General features: G+C 33.1%; 2 protein-coding genes and 2 non-coding genes across 4 annotated transcripts; all 4 read left to right on the forward strand.

Moving 5' to 3' along the window:
• The first annotated feature begins 9,325 nt into the window (after positions 1–9,325).
• Positions 9,326–11,686, forward strand: FIB2 (fibrillarin 2). The gene is made up of 7 exons (XM_078974055.1): positions 9,326–9,443; positions 9,520–9,863; positions 9,951–10,046; positions 10,130–10,207; positions 10,298–10,474; positions 11,170–11,238; positions 11,334–11,686. Exons 1-7 carry the CDS (start codon positions 9,422–9,424, stop codon positions 11,508–11,510), a joined length of 963 nt encoding a protein of 320 aa, XP_078830181.1. The 5' UTR covers positions 9,326–9,421; the 3' UTR covers positions 11,511–11,686.
• Positions 10,762–10,833, forward strand: LOC145018887 (small nucleolar RNA snoR60). The gene has a single exon (XR_013667248.1). It is a non-coding gene; the product is annotated as a small nucleolar RNA snoR60 (small nucleolar RNA).
• LOC145018888 (small nucleolar RNA snoR60) lies at positions 10,955–11,026 on the forward strand. Its single transcript, XR_013667249.1, has one exon. It is a non-coding gene; the product is annotated as a small nucleolar RNA snoR60 (small nucleolar RNA).
• A 1,497-nt stretch (positions 11,687–13,183) lies between the features above and the next one.
• Positions 13,184–15,213, forward strand: LOC145018728 (ribosome biogenesis protein BRX1 homolog 2-like). Its single transcript, XM_078976585.1, has 8 exons — positions 13,184–13,518; positions 13,602–13,743; positions 13,925–14,003; positions 14,194–14,318; positions 14,384–14,485; positions 14,587–14,655; positions 14,748–14,846; positions 14,940–15,213. Exons 1-8 carry the CDS (start codon positions 13,325–13,327, stop codon positions 15,069–15,071), a joined length of 942 nt encoding a protein of 313 aa, XP_078832711.1. The 5' UTR covers positions 13,184–13,324; the 3' UTR covers positions 15,072–15,213.
• Positions 15,214–17,429: the final 2,216 nt, after the last annotated feature.

Consider the following 17,429-nt stretch of genomic DNA (forward strand, 5'->3'; position numbering starts at 1 on the left):
CACCGACCCCACCACCTATAACCATAGTTCAATATACGCATACGTCTTTAACCTTGTAAGGTACTCCATAACCCAATATTCAACCCCTGGTCAAGGTCAACAGTCCATGTTGATCTCAACTCGCCGAGTACACCTAGCTACTTGTCGAGTCCCTTGAAGCACAATCCAAATCGTCAAGTCATCGAGGTGACTCGTCCAGTTCCTTCGAATCCCGATCAGACCTTAAGGCCACCCGTCGAGTTCCCTCCCTGCGACTCGACGGATATACTCGCAAACATTATTCTTGGTTAAAACTCATCCAACTTTCCGAGTTGTTCTTTAGCTCGTCGAGTCTCATAACAATCTTCATCGGACTCGCCGAGTTGTTCAACCAACTCGTCGAGTTCAATGGCCATCTTCATGCGACTCGTCGAGTCCATTCAGTCCTCTTTCCATACAAATCCATTTTGAGGCATGCAGCGGCTCCAAATCACAGATCAAAGCTTCTAGGGCATGCTTATCACGTAAAGTTGCAAACTTTACGTGCATGCATGGCTTTAAAGGCTCAAAATGGAAAATCTAAGTTATTTATGGGTCTTTATGCACAAAGGGGACCTCAATCACTACTAAGGCTGCAACTTTATGCTTCTAGAATCCAAAGAGAGTCCAGATCTGAAGTTACAACTTCAGATATAGTCCATAGCTCATGATACCAACTTGATATTCCATGAAAACCCTAAAACTCACCCAATAAGGGAGATCTATAGGGAGAATGACGGATTGGGTACCTTTTGAAGTTGATGTCTGAGATGAGTGTTGATTCCCACACTCCAATTGCTTCAATCTCCTTCTCCTCCAAGAACTCTCTTTCAAGCTTCAAACACACACACACACACACACACGAATAAGGCTCTCAAGGGTTCTTTGGAACTGTAAGGAGGTCCAATGGAGGCTAAGGTCCCTTTAAATAAGGGTGCAAACCCCGGGAATTAGGGTTTCACTTGCCAGCTCCTACTCGCCGAGTCCCATTATGGACTCGTCGAGTAGGTCACTTAACCCGCGATCCTTCTCATTGCTACTCGACAAGTAGGTAAACCAACTCGTCGAGTAGGGCCTAATCCAAAAACTCGTATTAACAATACCTGAGAATCGGGGCGTTACAAGTTTGGTAAGAAAAAAGAAAAGCTTATTGATTGATTGGAAAATGATACTTCGATTTTGAATCTTGATGATCATTTGTAGAAGAAGAAGAATAAGAAGAATAAGAAGAAGCGGTGGATAGACAACTTTGATTTAGGACTATTCATAGTTATCATCGAGGTGTTGATTGTTCTAAATTTATCAGTACTCCTTGCGCCTTATTAGGAATACAACTAATATCTGCCAAGACTTGGTTTTTAGATAAAGAGGGGAACGACTCTAGATATAAACCTTGAGAAATTAGGTTAAAAGTCAATACCATGATTATAGGAATTATTTTTGGAAGTTACTAATCAAATTACTAAATTACCCTTATTTAATTATTTAATTATTTAATTTTTTATTTAATTTTGATTGGCCCACATTTATGCATACAATCACACAATAATTACTTTGAACACCTGAACCTATCTCTCTTTCCCTCTATCTCTCTCTCTTTCTCTCTCTCTCTCTCTCTGTATATATATATATATATATATATATATATATATATATATATATATGGCTTAAGAAATATGTGGTTGTTGTGTATCTAAGCTTACATATAGAACCCTCCAAATTATGTAGTTTTGATCCATTTATATCTAAACTAATCATGACATTTCTTTTAATATTCTTCATTTTGCATGTAACTTACTAAACCGATCGAATTTAAGTTTATTTTATTTATTGTGTCTAAGAACTTAAAACATTAAAAATTATAATCATTTAATCAGCCCTACCAAATTTTAAATGAAAACTATTAGAATAAAAGATAAAAGAAGAACATGCAATAACTTAATTAGACTTTTCACAAATCATTCGATATAGTTTTTCAATTGAAGGACAAAACGTTTGAGTTATATTCATTAAAAAATATTAATTTTTTTTATTTTCCCTATAAATTTAAATGATTTTTTGCAATAAAAATGTATATAATTGATCTTTTTCATTCTATAATTCAACTCAATTCAATGATATTCTATTAAAACAAAATTAAGAGAAAATGAAATTGGGTTTGTTTTGTTTAAAACTCCGTAGTTTAAAGGGTTTTATACCTAAACTTAGGTACATAACAATCACATATTCACTTATATATATATATATATATATATATATATATAAGTAGGATTAAATGAGAACACCTAAAATGTTGAGAATACGAGAACAGATCTTGACCATTTAAATATTTAGATCTAAGGTTATTATTAAACTGACGATTTATGAAAAAATCTAAAACTACTAACATTAAAGTGTAACTTTTAAATGATCAGAATGACATAATAGGAATTGCAAATTTATCCATTTCATATAATTTCTCACCCTCACTCCTCTTTCTTTTATATTCCTGTATCTTTATCCCCCCACTCTCTCTATAGGGTTTCATAATAAACTGCCTCCCTCTATGAACTCAGTTCTTTTTTATTTCCTCTCTTCAACCGGCGATCCAACACCAATGAGCGTCGATGTTCCCCGCACCCTAGTCGCCATATATATCATCGATTTACTACTAAGATGGCTCAATTACGGTCTTAAGCCAACTTTTGGTTTGAATCTGTTGTATGGATATTCAGTGTCGGTAATGGCGATTAGAAAAGCACCAACGGTGATACAAACCGCCAAATTTTGCAGCATTATCTTCATCAGCGATGGTGAATCACGCAAATGCTTTCTATCTATATTTTAGAGAGAGGCAAAATGAGAATCAAAAAGATTGAAGTAAATGAGAAATTAAAGTGTGGTACAAAGTGGTGGTGTTGTTGCTTTTATTGGGAATGAGGGGAATAAAAGAAAGAGGTGAAGATTTGAGAGGGAAATGGAAATCACAACCCCCTTCCATTTGTTTTGATTGATGCAAGTATGAGTGTTGAGTTATTTATTTATTTATTTATTTTTGTAGGTTTTGGTTAAATTTTTGTTTGATTGTTAATTATATTTGATTATTTCAATATTTAAAATCGACTAGAGGTGAACCCATTTATTGTAGGGTGGTTTTATATGTGATAATTGTTTAATCAAAAAACAATGTTTGATTATGTTCGTCGTAATCATTTGTGGTTATAAATATTGTTCTATATATGATTAGAAGACAACGATAAAAATCATTTATGATTATAACTATTTGCAACATAAACTATTAGACGATTAGTTGTAATTATTTATGATTATAACACCATATGATTTTGCTATCAATCATTCATTTTAATATTTTTTTAATTTATGATTATAACACTATATGATTTTGCTACCAATCATTCATTTTAATATATATATATATATATTTTTTTTATCATTTTAACACCATTTGATTTTGCTACCAATCATTCATTTTAATATTTTTTTAAGTATGATTAGTGGTTAATTTTTTATTCATTTAAAAATAAAAATAAAAACATTTTTAGATTGTGTTGTATTAATTTACGATTACAACCGTATATTTTTATAATTACAAATGTGTTTTATTCATACATATTTGAAAATATTCTGATGAATTATAAATTAAAATTTTGATTTTTTTTATTTGACAAAAAAATGATTACAAATTATTTTTATCATCCACTAATAAAAAAAAATCGGTTAATCTTTTTTTTTTAAGGTAAATGTAATCAATACGTGGAGTTAATTTTCCATATATATTAAACAAATATAATCACATTAATTAGGATGTTTAATCAATTTAAAATAGAGAATTAATAGAATGATAAGTGACATTATATTAATTAGGAGATCTAATATTATGACACTTGGCAAAAGAACTACTCTTTTATTAGCATAGGATGATATATATATATATATATATATATATATATATATATATATATATATATATATATATATATATTCTCGTTTATGTAATTGTTATAAATTAATTTTGGTCCATAAATTCTATTTTTTTAAAGACAAACACTTAATATGTAAATAACATAGGTTACATTAATTTCAAATATAAAATACGATTAAAAATGTAAAACACTACTTACTTCCTAAATACTACACTAAAACACAACTTAATACTAGATGAAAAACATAAATTAAAATTGCATTTAATACATAAAAAACTACGACTTATCCCAATCGTATTCTTTAGCAAAATCCCGCTTGACATTGTAAAAAATCTAACGATACTTGTAACATCCTAAAAATCACAATAAATTTTAACTTTTCAAAAACAACCAAAAGCCATCATTGTTTACAAAAACATTGTTTCAAAAATGTTTATCAACCATCAGTATCCTAAAATCCAAATAGCAAAAACCTGAAGGAATATGCACGATCACGCCTTCGCTTTCTAGCAATCCCCAAAAGTTCATGAAACAACTAAGTGGAACGGTAAGCCAACGCTTAGTGAGTTCTCCCAAAGTACTACCATACAAAACACATATGATATACAAACAAACATGTTGGGTCCGCTCAGTCATCAGACTGGAATACCCACTGGTCCACAACCATCGGGCTGGATTACCCCCGGTCCAACCGGTCATCGAACTGGAATACCAATATACCATGGGCCCACTCAGTCATCGGACTGGAATACCCTAGGGTCCATAGCCATCGGGTTGGAATACCCCCGGTTTGTTGACTCACGCACATAACAGTAAAGTCTCAACCCAAAATCATTACATGTCGACATATACATAACAAAATAACACATAACCAATCAATAGACAAACAAGTAGATCTACATATCACTACCGCATAACAACATCTTATATGTCAAGATACATATCTAACAGATCTGCACATCATAACAACATCCGATATACCATGATACATAACTTAGTGGGTCAGTATTGGTGCCTTCGACCCACAAGAATAGTGAGGAAAACTCACCTCACAGTTTGGCGAATCGTTGAACAATACTCTGCTCCAAATAATGGCTCTACATGTTACCTATTCAATGGATAGAGACTGAGGCTCAACTATAGGTTAACATGCCCACAATACCCTTAAGTCAAACATGGTCAACCCCGGGTCAAGGTTAATGTCAATGGGCCTTAACGACAAATATCCATCCTCACGCCGTGATCAGGCCTTATTCACTTTGTGATAGTCAACTCGGTCTGATTCTAACTTGACTCAACCCAACCTAGCCAACTTAGTCAAAGAAATCACCTGAGCTGACATCACGACGTGAGGACTAATTCTCATGTCGTGAGCTCTAGGGATCCTAACAGGAAATGGGGGATTATTCAAACCTCACACCGTGAGATCTTAGGTCTCACATTGTGAACATAGTCTGAAGCTAAAATTCACCATTTTAAGTCCTTATTCCATTAAGTTCTCGAATCCATCTCATCAAAAAGCTAAAGGGGACTCCTATAGTCCATAAAAGGCTTCCTTTATAGCCATGCTTACATTATGCATGAACCAACCCATTATAGGTCAAAAGTGAAGAAATATGCTTCCAACTTGCATGCATGCCTCTTATACCTCACTAACTTCTAGATCTAAACAATATGATGATTAAGGAACTCTTAGAATCCATAAAGTTGCTAACTTTATGGATTTACTTCACTCAAGCATGCTTAAACATGAAGAAAGGTGGACAAAATCCTAGATCTACCCTCGAAATGTAATAAAGTTTGGATCTTTGATACTTACAAAGGTCCAACAACAAGAAGAGATGATGATAATATTGCTACTTGTCCACTCCACCACTATATTACTCTTTTCCTCTTCTTTTCTCCTTATTCAAGCTAGAAACGACACCAAAATGGTTAAGAACTTAAAGGATGATAAACCTCAGGGTCTTAGGGGCTTAGAGTGTAAGGAAGGCAGAGGGTGAACGACCCTACCCCATATTTCCTTTAAATACCGAAAACTAGGGTTTTTGGCCCTCAGACCGATCTCACGTCGTGAGCATTGGATGCTTACGTTGTGAGCCTCAAAATAACGCACACGCCCAAATATTCCTCACAACTTGAGTAAGCATTCTTCACGTCGTGATAAATGCCAAAATCAAAAACTTTTAACTCCATAAAAATAATGTGCACCTGACCCGAGTGTTACATTCCTCCTCGGACAAGTTGTCTCCCGGGTTAAGAAAAGCTTTAAGGCATAGTTCCTTTCTTTTATCGCATGATTCCTTTCTTTTATCTTTCCCAATTCCAAAAAACTCTCAAGCTTATCGTCCAACCCTTTGATGTTGCTCCTTATCCCATCCACTTTAGTTGATGATATTAATTTATTCTCCTTTTAGGTTTCTTTTTGCTTTGTCTCATCCCATAGGACGAGTCGAAACTTCATATGGCTCATTATTGTTAAGGTCAATCTGTCTGATACACGCATCAGAAGATTGACTGTGGGTTAACTATGAAGTTTTTCTTCTTTTGGACATCCCCGCGTAATTATCAGGACTTTTCAGATCTAGCCATTTTCGATTGCCTTTCATAACATCCAAAAACTACTCACTGGAAAAAGCTCTTCCGACTTTCGCCTTGTGAATCTAACGAACTTTAGCCATGACATCCACCTCAGTTGCACCACTTTGGAGGTTGCAGATTGCGTTCAGGTAGATACCATTGAACTCCATTGCGGCTCGGTTGGCGATCCTCCATTTCGAGTAATGTGAATCGGGATTACGGTACTTCCTTTTCATGCGTTGACAAAAATTATGCAAAAATTTTGCTTTGAAGGTTATTGAGTCTTGGTTGTTTTCGTGGATCGGGTCCTCCGACACATCTAGCCAGGATTAAGTTAGTGCCCTCTCTTCATCATTCGTCCATCCTCTACATCGAGCCCTCCCTTTTTCCTTTTTTTTTGTGCTTGTGGTTCGACTTTGGGCTCTTGAAATGATTCTTAAACGGGATCTTTAATGGGGCCTTCACCGGAAGACTCGGTTGACTCGTTGGGTAGGCGGTGTGGTTGGGATTGAAAGTTAGTTTGCGGTTGAGGTTGAGAAAAGAATTTAGTTTCTTGAATCGTTTCATACGAATCTAGATCCACATTCGGGCGAGGTGTTGGTTGAGATTGGTTGTGGTAAAATCCCATTGGTTGAGAAGAGAACGAATTAAATGGAAACATTTGCGGAGCCATTGTAGGAAAGTAGTAGCTAGCAGGAGAGTGAATTGGTTAATCAAATGATGGTCGATAACATGGCGGTAATGGAAGGTTTGGGGATGGAATGTTTGGTGATTGAGTGTTTGGAGATGGAAGGTTTGAAGCTTTCATTTTTTTTAGTTCTTGGGGTTTTCTTTGTTTGAGATGAAGACAATTTTCTTTGGTGAGTTGAAAGAGTTTGTGAGAGAGATATGATATTTTGTGTGTGTAAATTGTTGAGTGTGGTTTGATTTATATTAGTTTAATGGTTGTTGAATATATATATATATATATATATATATATATATATATATATATATATATATATATATATAATAAAAACGTTTTTTTTTTGTTTAATTATTTGAAGGAGTTGGTGAAAATTAAAAGTAGAATTAAATTGGGTGGTAAATGCAATTAAATTGGATGGTCAAAGGCAAGTGGAATATTAGGTCAAATGAAATTGAATTGCAATCCCTGCATCTGTTCTCTAAATCGACGAATAAGTCTTAGCTCCCGCCCCCCGCGACGACCGGTAAGGGGTGGTGTTCCAACCTCCATAGCAATGATAGCGAACCTCTAACGAGTCCTACTCTGTCTAGTCTTATGCAACATTTTATTTTTAGGTGAAATTTGAGACATATCACAAAATTATGATGAAGACTCCATCTTTAGAAAATTTTGGCAACTTTAGAAGCTATTTTTTATATCTATTATGCAAAAAGAGGACGAACATATGTTTTTATGTTCTTTTTCTTCTAAAAAAACATTTTTTTTCATATATGTCTACTGTTGCGTAGACATAAATGACGTAAAAAATATTTTTCAACAAAACAAATACCACATTAGTCACATATTTGTCTTCATCAAATAATCATTATTTTTGTCCATGTGTGTATCTCTCCATATGCTTGATTTTACATTTATGTATTGCATTTAATCCGACTAAAACTGGAGAAACTTATTCAATGGTCAATTGTAATTGGTTTTGGTTTCGAATCTTTACTTATTTTAATATCCGTTAGTTAAATATTACGAAGTAGGATAGGTTCATGATAGAGGTTTATGATTTTTTTATTTTATTTTTTATTTTTTGTCATTATTGATTCCTAAGATAAGTCCATGAAAATAAGTCCCTACATGTTAAAGTTGTACTATTTATTGGAAAGATAACTTCCCTAACAAGGGTTTTCGAACCAACTTTCATACATCGATTAATACCCCGCTGCAAACATGAGACTGTGTCTCATGTCCTGGAGTTATTGTATGCGAACCTCCATAACCACATGTGCTAAATAGAGCCAAAATTTGAGCATGAGTTAATAATTTATTCATCATATTTTTCACATGTCCCCAAGTGTTTAAGTTGTACTTTGTTAACTATACTATAAATGTTTTAAGTGAACATTGTAGTTTGTTAACATATAACAATCAACTTTGATGATAGATCATAACATTGCAGTTTTTTAATTTTCTTAAACTTTGCTTATAGCATTATAAATCTCGTTTTATATGTTGGTATTCTAGAGTCACAAACTATATAAATCAGGGGGGAATTTACTTTGTTCCATTACTTTAATTTTTTCCGTCAAATGTAAATTTAGTGAAAATTCGTTAAAATCTGTCAAAAATCCATCACAAATTCATCACGAATCTGTTGACAATTCATCACAAAGTTTGATAATTGTGAATTTAGTGTAAATTCTTCCGTTTAATGATGATTTTGTGATGAAAACTAGCTTTAGAAATGATTTTTTTTTTGTAGTAGTTCAACCCTTAAAAAATTTATATAACTCCTAATTTTTTTTATGAAACCGTCACTGAAATCGTATGTGAGTTGATTATCTTTAGTAGTGTTTCTAACTTTCCTCATTTTAATAGACTTTAGAAAATAATTTGTGAAAGAAAAAACCGTAGATAATATTACTAGCGATTATTATAAATCATTTCACATGTATATCTACAAATTAAATACTACGATTTACAAAAAACAATAATGTGCTTTGAAAGTAAGTTGGGCTAATACAACATAACTGGCCCACATTCGACTGTGTTTGGGCGTAGCCCAATTAACAAACAAACAAAATATATTAAAAATTCTTTAAAAAACAAAAACCCTAAACCCTCTCCTTATAAAATACACAATTCGCCGCTCTGCTTTCCCATCCACCCCATAAACCCTAGAAATTTTCTTTGCACCAAAAAACGCCTTCAGCTGGGAAGTATGAGGGCACCAATGAGAGGAGGTATGTTCTTCTACATCAAATTCAGTTATTTATCTTTATTTTTCAGTTAACTAATCTGTTGCTGTTTGATTTACAGGACGTGGAGGTGGAGGTTTCAGTGGCGGACGTGGTGGTGGAGGTTTCAGCGGCGGTCGTAGTGGAGGCCGTGGCGATGGAAGCGGTAGAGGAGGAAGGGGAAGAGGAGGATTTGGTGGAGGAAGAGGTGGTGATATGGCTCGCGGAGGTGGAAGAGGTGGCGGCAGAGGCCGTGGTGGAGGTCGTGGTGGTAGAGGCGGTGGAATGAAGGGAGGGAGCAAGGTTGTAGTTGAGCCACATAGACACGAAGGTGTGTTCATCGCCAAGGGCAAAGAAGATGCTCTCTGCACCAAAAACATGGTTCCTGGAGAAGCTGTGTACAACGAAAAGAGGATCTCCGTTCAGGTACTACAATAGATCACTATCGACGATTTAAATTGTTCAATTTTGCGCATATATTCTTCATTTTGACATGCATCAATTTCTGATCAGAATGAAGATGGGACAAAGGTTGAATACAGAGTATGGAATCCATTTAGATCAAAGTTGGCTGCTGCTGTTCTTGGTGGAGTTGACAACATCTGGATGGTAAAAGTTCACTCCATAATCCATTTCTCTGAGATCTATGATGCTATTATTGTATTAACATTCGTCTTTTCCATTTGGTTTAGAAACCTGGATCGAAGGTGCTATATTTGGGAGCTGCATCAGGAACCACCGTCTCTCATGTCTCTGATCTTGTCGGACCTGTAAGTAATTTTCGATTCACTTCGAGTCATTTCATTTATAGCAACAGTCACCATTATTGTGTTATTTACTTGTTTTTGAACTATCAACAGACTGGAGTTGTGTATGCTGTTGAGTTTTCTCACAGAAGTGGTAGAGATTTGGTGAACATGGCTAAGAAGCGCACGAATGTGATTCCTATTATTGAGGATGCAAGGCATCCAGCCAAGTACAGGATGCTTGTTGGCATGGTTGATGTCATATTTTCTGATGTTGCTCAACCTGATCAGGTTTGCTTTTACACCTATTAAGACCACATCAATGCTACTCAAATCTTTTCAAGTTGCATCACATTAATCTTTTACTTTCCTGAAAATATTTACTTTTTTTTTTCAGTTTTTAGTATATCTACCAAGTTTTTTTGTGTGTTTCTAGCATTACGTTCGTAAATTTGAATTCTTTTTCTCTTTTGCTTTCTATTTCCCCACTTTTTAAAGGTTTTTCAACATGCTAAAATGTGTTTTTCAAATAGTTTATGAAAAAAATTATGTTTTGTTTTACTTTTTGAGTTACAAAATAGCATATGATGAGCTTACTCGGATTCCCCTTCAGGACATCTTGGATGATGCAAAACCGAGTTTCTGATGCATCTATTGATTTCTAGATTTATATTTTCAATATTTTTTGTATGTAGTACTTTAAACATTAGTTTGTAGACTTTCTGTTTATTTTGAAATTACTTCTTTAAAAGGAAGTCAATTTTGACTTCCAAGTGCATGATGAATTAACTCGGATTCCCCTTCAAGACGTCATGAGTGATGCAAAATCGAGTTTCTGATGCTTCCATGATGAAATATTAAATTTTAATTTCTTCATATCTTCTGCCTAAGTTTTATAATTGGTAACGAATTCTGTAACTCTAGTTAATTATTATTTATTCACACATCACTACTTATTTATTTATTTCTGTCTCTTTAAAATACAGGCAAGAATTCTAGCACTGAATGCTTCTTATTTCCTGAAATCTGGAGGCTATTTTGTTATCTCTATCAAGGTTTGTTTTTTCTAAATTTTTTTTGTTATTTCAAATTGATTAAGTTGTTGAGTAAGTAGTTAAATTAATGTGGTGGTTGATATAAAATGGTGTAGGCAAACTGCATTGACTCAACAGTTCCTGCTGAAGCTGTGTTTGCTTCTGAGGTGAAGAAGCTTCAAGCTGAGCAGTTTAAGCCGATGGAGCAGGTGACACTTGAGCCATTTGAGAGAGACCATGCTTGTGTTGTTGGAGCCTATCGTGTCCCAAAGAAACAAAAGACTGCAGCATAATAGATTAATGTTTTTTGTTTACACCAAATGTAATGTAATGAAACTCTATGGGGTTTGTGATTTTAGGTTTGTGGATTTGGTTTCGTTTTATTAGTGTAATAGAAAAATAGTGGATTTGATTTTTGTCTGTAGTATGTTCTTTGTGCTGAGAATGATGGAAATTTTGTTATGCCAAACCACCTTTATCTGTTTTTTTTTTTTTTTGTTTGTTATCAACTCCCGTTGGAATTTCATCTTATGGCGTTAACTCCCATCACAAGGTTTAAAAAAATGGTAGTCAAAATCTTTATTTAAGTCTACTTTAAATATAGTCATTTTTTTCTTGGTCTTCTTTGCTCAGAAGTTTTTATTTGTAAATAATAGGAAGTATTCATTTGTAAACAATGTTGCTTTCTGAAACATAGGGTAATTGTTTGAGGCTAATAAACGAATATTGGCAGTTTGGTAATTTTAAGCTCAGTATTGTCCGGTTCAATCCTAGTCAGTTCAGTCTCGTTCAATTATGTACCATTACCCAACGCATGCTATCTTATGGATTTTAGGCCTTTTCATCTTGACAAAGATAAAGGACATAAACCAAATAAGAAATATTTTCAAATGATTAAATAAAACATGATGCACATTGTTCTTTATATGCTACCCTTTTGTCTTGCTGAAAAATTAAAACTAGCTGATGTTTTCGTTGGAAAAGGAGAGTGGGTTTTGGAGGGCGACTCTCTCTCTCTCTCTCTCTCTCTCTCTCTCTCTCTCTCTTATTTATGTCGTTGGAGTTCGGCTCGTAATCGGACCTCTGTCGTAAACAACTAGACCTCAACCCACCATAATTGGACCTGCAATTTGTCGGAGATGATTTGTATCTTTCTCATCACTGACAAAGCCCTTAGTAAAACCATAGCCTCTAGCGCCGCCAACCCGAGCGACTCTACAAACCATAGTAGAGATGGTGGCTTGTGATTTCTAGCACCACAATCAACAAACACCACCATTTCAGGTCTTGTTTCAATCGTCTCTAACCACCTCCCCATTATCGAATATGTAAGAGAGATGCTAAGAGAGGTGGTGTTCTACCTCAGATCTGTTAAAGAGAGAAGAAGAAAAATCATGTTTCAGATTCGATGAATTTAGGGTTTAAGATGTGACAAGTTAGATTTTGTTCCACCTCAGTTCTTTGAATTGAATTTTAGGTTTTATGTGTGTGTGTGTGTTTGCGTTAAATGTTTTCAAAAATCGAGTAATGTGATGTTCAATCTCAAATCTTTGAATTTGATCTGATTCTGTGTGTGTTTTCATCAAATCTAATTTTGTGTATGGTTTTTGTTTATGTGATGATTTTTTGGTGGAGATGAAGTGGAAAGTTTAGATGGAAATAGTGGTGGTAGATGGTGGCGGTGAAGATGTTTTTAAATCTATGAATATGTTTTTGGATGTTTATCAAAAACACACATAGATGTATTTCTTTTTTATTATTCTTTTAAATATAACAATATTTAAATAAAAAAAAAAAAACTAAACAAGCAAAAACCAAAGATAAAATTATGTTTACAAAAAATTCAAATCAAATTGGATGGAATTCTAAGAAAATGATACTTTTGGACTAATGTTAGTCAAAACATGAGTTTTGACATGGACTATTTTTGCATTGTTGTGACTAATATTTATAAAAATAGGCCCAAAAGCCCATCAAGTATGTAGCCATTTTCAGTATCTCCTAAATCTTGCCAGAGCACGACGACATCAATCATAGGGTTTAGGGTTTACGTGAACTTCAACTAGTCGACGACATCAATTATTCACCTCTCTCTCTGAAAAACAAGATGGGAAAGAAGCGAAAACACAGTGAAGTGGTGGTGCCGGAGGCGAAGAAAGATGAAACGGCGCCGGAGAGGCCTAAAAGGACTCTTTTGGGTTGGAAAGACAAGCCAGAAAACCCACAAGACTCTACAACCACTACAGGTTTTAGAAACAGAGAGAAAGTTCTCGTCACTTGCTCTCGTCGCATAAATTACAGGTTAGCTCTTTCTCGATTTGTTCATTTTATATTGTATTACTCATCTTCTTTTTAATTTGATTGATCGGTGTGAATTACTTTAGATATCGCCATTTAATGTTGAATTTGGTATCGATTTTGCCACACTGCAAGAAAGATAACAAAGTTGAGTCCAAGGCTACCAAAGGAGCAACCCTGAATGAACTTGTTGAACTAAAAAGCTGTTCATCTTGTCTCTTCTTTGAGGTTACTTTCTTTCTTCTTCATATTATACTTCTCAATCGATCACACTGTGCCTGTTTTTTTTTAATCCTCAAAAACTTTTTGTATGAAAGGCGAGTAATCCTTCATTTCATCTTTAAAACCCCATAGTAGATAGATTTAAGTTTTTTGATCATAAGTGTTTGATTGATCCCTTCATTTCCAGTGTAGGAAACACAAAGACTTATACTTATGGATGTCGAAATGCCCAAATGGTCCATCTGTGAAGTTTCTAGTGAATGCAGGTAATCTTGTTCCTTAAATTTCTTATTGATTCCATTCTGTATATATATATATATATATATATATATATATATATATATATATATATATATATATATATATATATATATATATATATATATATATATATATATATATATATATATATATATATGATTTATATTTATTTGACTTGTGAATGTTTTATATTAGTTCACACAATGGAAGAATTAAAACTTACTGGAAATCATCTGAAAGGATCTCGACCTCTTCTCACATTTTCATCAAATTTTGATAAAGACCCTCATTGGAAACTTCTGAAAGAAATGATCACACAGGTATGCACTCCTTTTCTTCAAATATTTTATTTTATTTTGTTGCTTATTTATAAATCGTTAAACAGATATTTGGAACTCCTAAAGAGCATAGAAAGTCAAAGCCCTACCATGACCATGTCTTTGTGTTCTCAATTGTTGATGACCACATTTGGTTCCGTAATTACCAGGTTTGTTTTTTCTTTTTTTGTAATAAATAAAGATTTTATATAATTATTTAAAAGTAATGTTTTTTTTTTTTTTTTTTTTTTGGTTTAATCTTATGTAACAGATATCATGTCCTCATACTGGAGCAGATAAAATTGATCGTGGAGGGTTGGAAAAGATGACACTTATTGAGGTTTGTAGTAATGTTTGTATTTATATATTTTTTTTTATAAAAAAAGTTGTTATGTACAAGATTAAAGATTTATTTAAAAATAATTGTGACAGGTTGGTCCAAGATTTTGTTTGAATCCAATAAAGATATTTGGGGGTAGTTTTGGAGGTCCGACTCTATATGAGAATCCATTCTATGTTTCACCAAATCAGGTGATTATTTATTTATTTGGTTGGAAATTATTAAAGAAAGCATATTTATGTTTTAATGGATGCTAATTTTTAAATAAAAATTATTATGATTAGATACGATCTTTGGAGAAGAGACAAAAGGCTGGGAAGTATGCGATGAAGGTTAAAGCAAAGACGAGAAGAAAAATGCATGAGATGAGTAATCCACTTGAGACTGATGAGTTTGCAGACATGTGGAAGGAATGATTGATTATTATTATTATTATTATTATTATTATTATGTATTTTTAATTTTGATATGTAGGATTTAATGATTTAAAGAGTCATGTTGTTGAATTTTGATATAAGAGAAAACTTGTGAATTTTTTGGATGCATGTTTTTTGTACACTTATAGTTTTTAGTGTAATTAGATTATCTTTAATAAATTAAAAGTATGGAACCTGTTGTTTATTTCTTTTGACTTAATGTGTAATGAGTGATTATACCTAAAATTTGTATTGAATGACCATTGTATACTTGTGCGTTTCAAAAGAAACAAATTTCATAATATAGATCAATTTTAATAATTTTGATGCGAGGGGACTGCAAATAATTTGTTTGATTTGTATGAAAGATTTTTAATATTTCGTGTGTGTTTATACTTTATACTATAGCATAGCATATTTATTTGACACTTGTCACCCATCAAACAAGAATACCTACCTCATAATTGCGTAGGGGAAGTATACCTTCATTTTTGTTTAAATACCGTGTATTTCTTGTCTGGTCTGTGCAAAAGACATGAATACTGTTAGTTAAAGATTTAAGTGTTGTTCTTTTTAGATCATTTGGTGACATCAATACAATAAAAAGACATCAATACAATAAAAACTTGGTAAGTTGATTGGGAACATTGTAACTTAGTGAGCTTTTTACAGGTATAAAACCGTAAAAATCCTTCTTGACGCATGAAGGGTTGTTTATAAACCACGTGTGCCGAAACATAGATGCAAAAGGTATTTATCTTGATCTCATTATTGACATTTTTTTTTGTGTGTGTGTGTGTTGTGCAAACTTTTTTAAGGGGTGTTGCTCAATGCAAAACCCTTAGGTCCATCCTTCTATATGGTGTTTGTCTATGATTTTTTGAGCTTTTGAACACGTTTAATTCTTTGTAAATTTGCTTGATATTTGTGTAACCATGTTTAATGAAAGTTTTATGATTTGTTAATGTCTAATGTTTTTTTTTATTAATCGTGTTATAAGGCTGGATTGAAAGACATAAAACTTTGTTTAGAGAAAGTGGGTGTGTTTGTTTTTGGCATTGATGAATAAGAGACTTAGATTGTGTTTGTCATAATGTTTCGTTAACTCTTGTGTTTGATGATAATGGTAAGGTTTAGAAAAAAATGTGGGTGGGTGTTAGGTGGATCGTGAAGGTGGGGCTGGGGATATGTAATGGGCTTGATATCCATTCTAATCCAATAGCATAATATTAATCACTAGAAATGAAGATGATGAAGATATATTGACCTTTTAAGCACTTGTATTGTTTGTATGTGGAGTTATAACTCCAACATAAAACCATGATGAAGAAATGTTGATTCTCTTTAATGGGTTAGTTGTTATCAAGTTTTTAAACCATCTTTGGGGTGAAAAACATAATATCTAATTAGATGACTTGAGTTGATGGATGCTTAGGAGTTAAGACACATGTGAGTTAGGAGGATATATGGTTATTTGTTGATAATCGATTCTATTAATGAAATAACGAGTAATTGGTTATATGGATGGAAAAGGGGTGGGGCTGACTATTCCTACCAAGTGCCTAATATCGTCCCCATCCCCATCCTTGAAGGATGCAGGGAATCAAATTCACTCCCATTTGGATGAGGGATTTGACCGTCCTTGTCCTCATTCATAACCTATCTCTAGACCGTCCCCGATCTATGAACATAACAAACTCAATTGATGCAAAAAAAAAAAAAAATCCAAGTTTAATAAGCGATCAAAGCTAAAGGACATAATCAAACTCTGTTTACAACACTCATAAAGTTAACAAACATCAAAAAGGGATGTGACGATTTGGTATACCGACCGTCGAATGAAGTGACTGTTGATAAACTCTTGGAATTCGGAACGTAATTTGATATATAGACTCTATCTCTGATGGTTTAATATATATCAATTTATGTTTAATGGACTTAATTCAAATTCATAAAATTATATATATATATATATATATATATATATATATATATATATATATATATATATATATATATATATATAAATAAAAGTTCAATTGAGAAAAAAATAAAGATTGATAATAAAAGAATCATTCTCATCCAATCATTTATTTTAGCAACAAAAAGCATTCTCGTACTGACACGACAAATGATGATTAATATTCATACCAACAACCATCACCACTAACCACAAACGTCCTATTAATATATGAATATTCACTTCTTCATATATAAATATATGTATTCATATATGAATACACTTATATATATATATATATATATATATATATATATATATATATATATATATATATATATATATATATATATATATATATGGACCAATCATTTTACTTATTTTTGAAAAGTGAATAA

Source organism: Lactuca saligna, chromosome 9, assembly GCF_052625555.1.
Source record: "Lactuca saligna cultivar CGN05327 chromosome 9, ASM5262555v1, whole genome shotgun sequence".
Taxonomy (NCBI): domain Eukaryota; kingdom Viridiplantae; phylum Streptophyta; class Magnoliopsida; order Asterales; family Asteraceae; genus Lactuca; species Lactuca saligna.

What these genes read in the sequence shown, in the direction of transcription:
- FIB2 (XM_078974055.1), top strand. Translation starts at nt 9,422, where the DNA reads ATGAGGGCACCAATGAGAGGAG. An exon ending in GAGGGCACCAATGAGAGGAG is followed by an intron (nt 9,444 to 9,519) that starts GTATGTTCTTCT and finishes TTTGATTTACAG; the next exon opens with GACGTGGAGGTGGAGGTTTC. An exon ending in ATTTTGTTATCTCTATCAAG is followed by an intron (nt 11,239 to 11,333) that starts GTTTGTTTTTTC and finishes AAAATGGTGTAG; the next exon opens with GCAAACTGCATTGACTCAAC.
- LOC145018728 (XM_078976585.1), top strand. Translation starts at nt 13,325, where the DNA reads ATGGGAAAGAAGCGAAAACACAGTGAAGTGGTGGTGCCGGAGGCGAAG. An exon ending in TGAAAGAAATGATCACACAG is followed by an intron (nt 14,319 to 14,383) that starts GTATGCACTCCT and finishes ATCGTTAAACAG; the next exon opens with ATATTTGGAACTCCTAAAGA. An exon ending in AAAAGATGACACTTATTGAG is followed by an intron (nt 14,656 to 14,747) that starts GTTTGTAGTAAT and finishes TAATTGTGACAG; the next exon opens with GTTGGTCCAAGATTTTGTTT.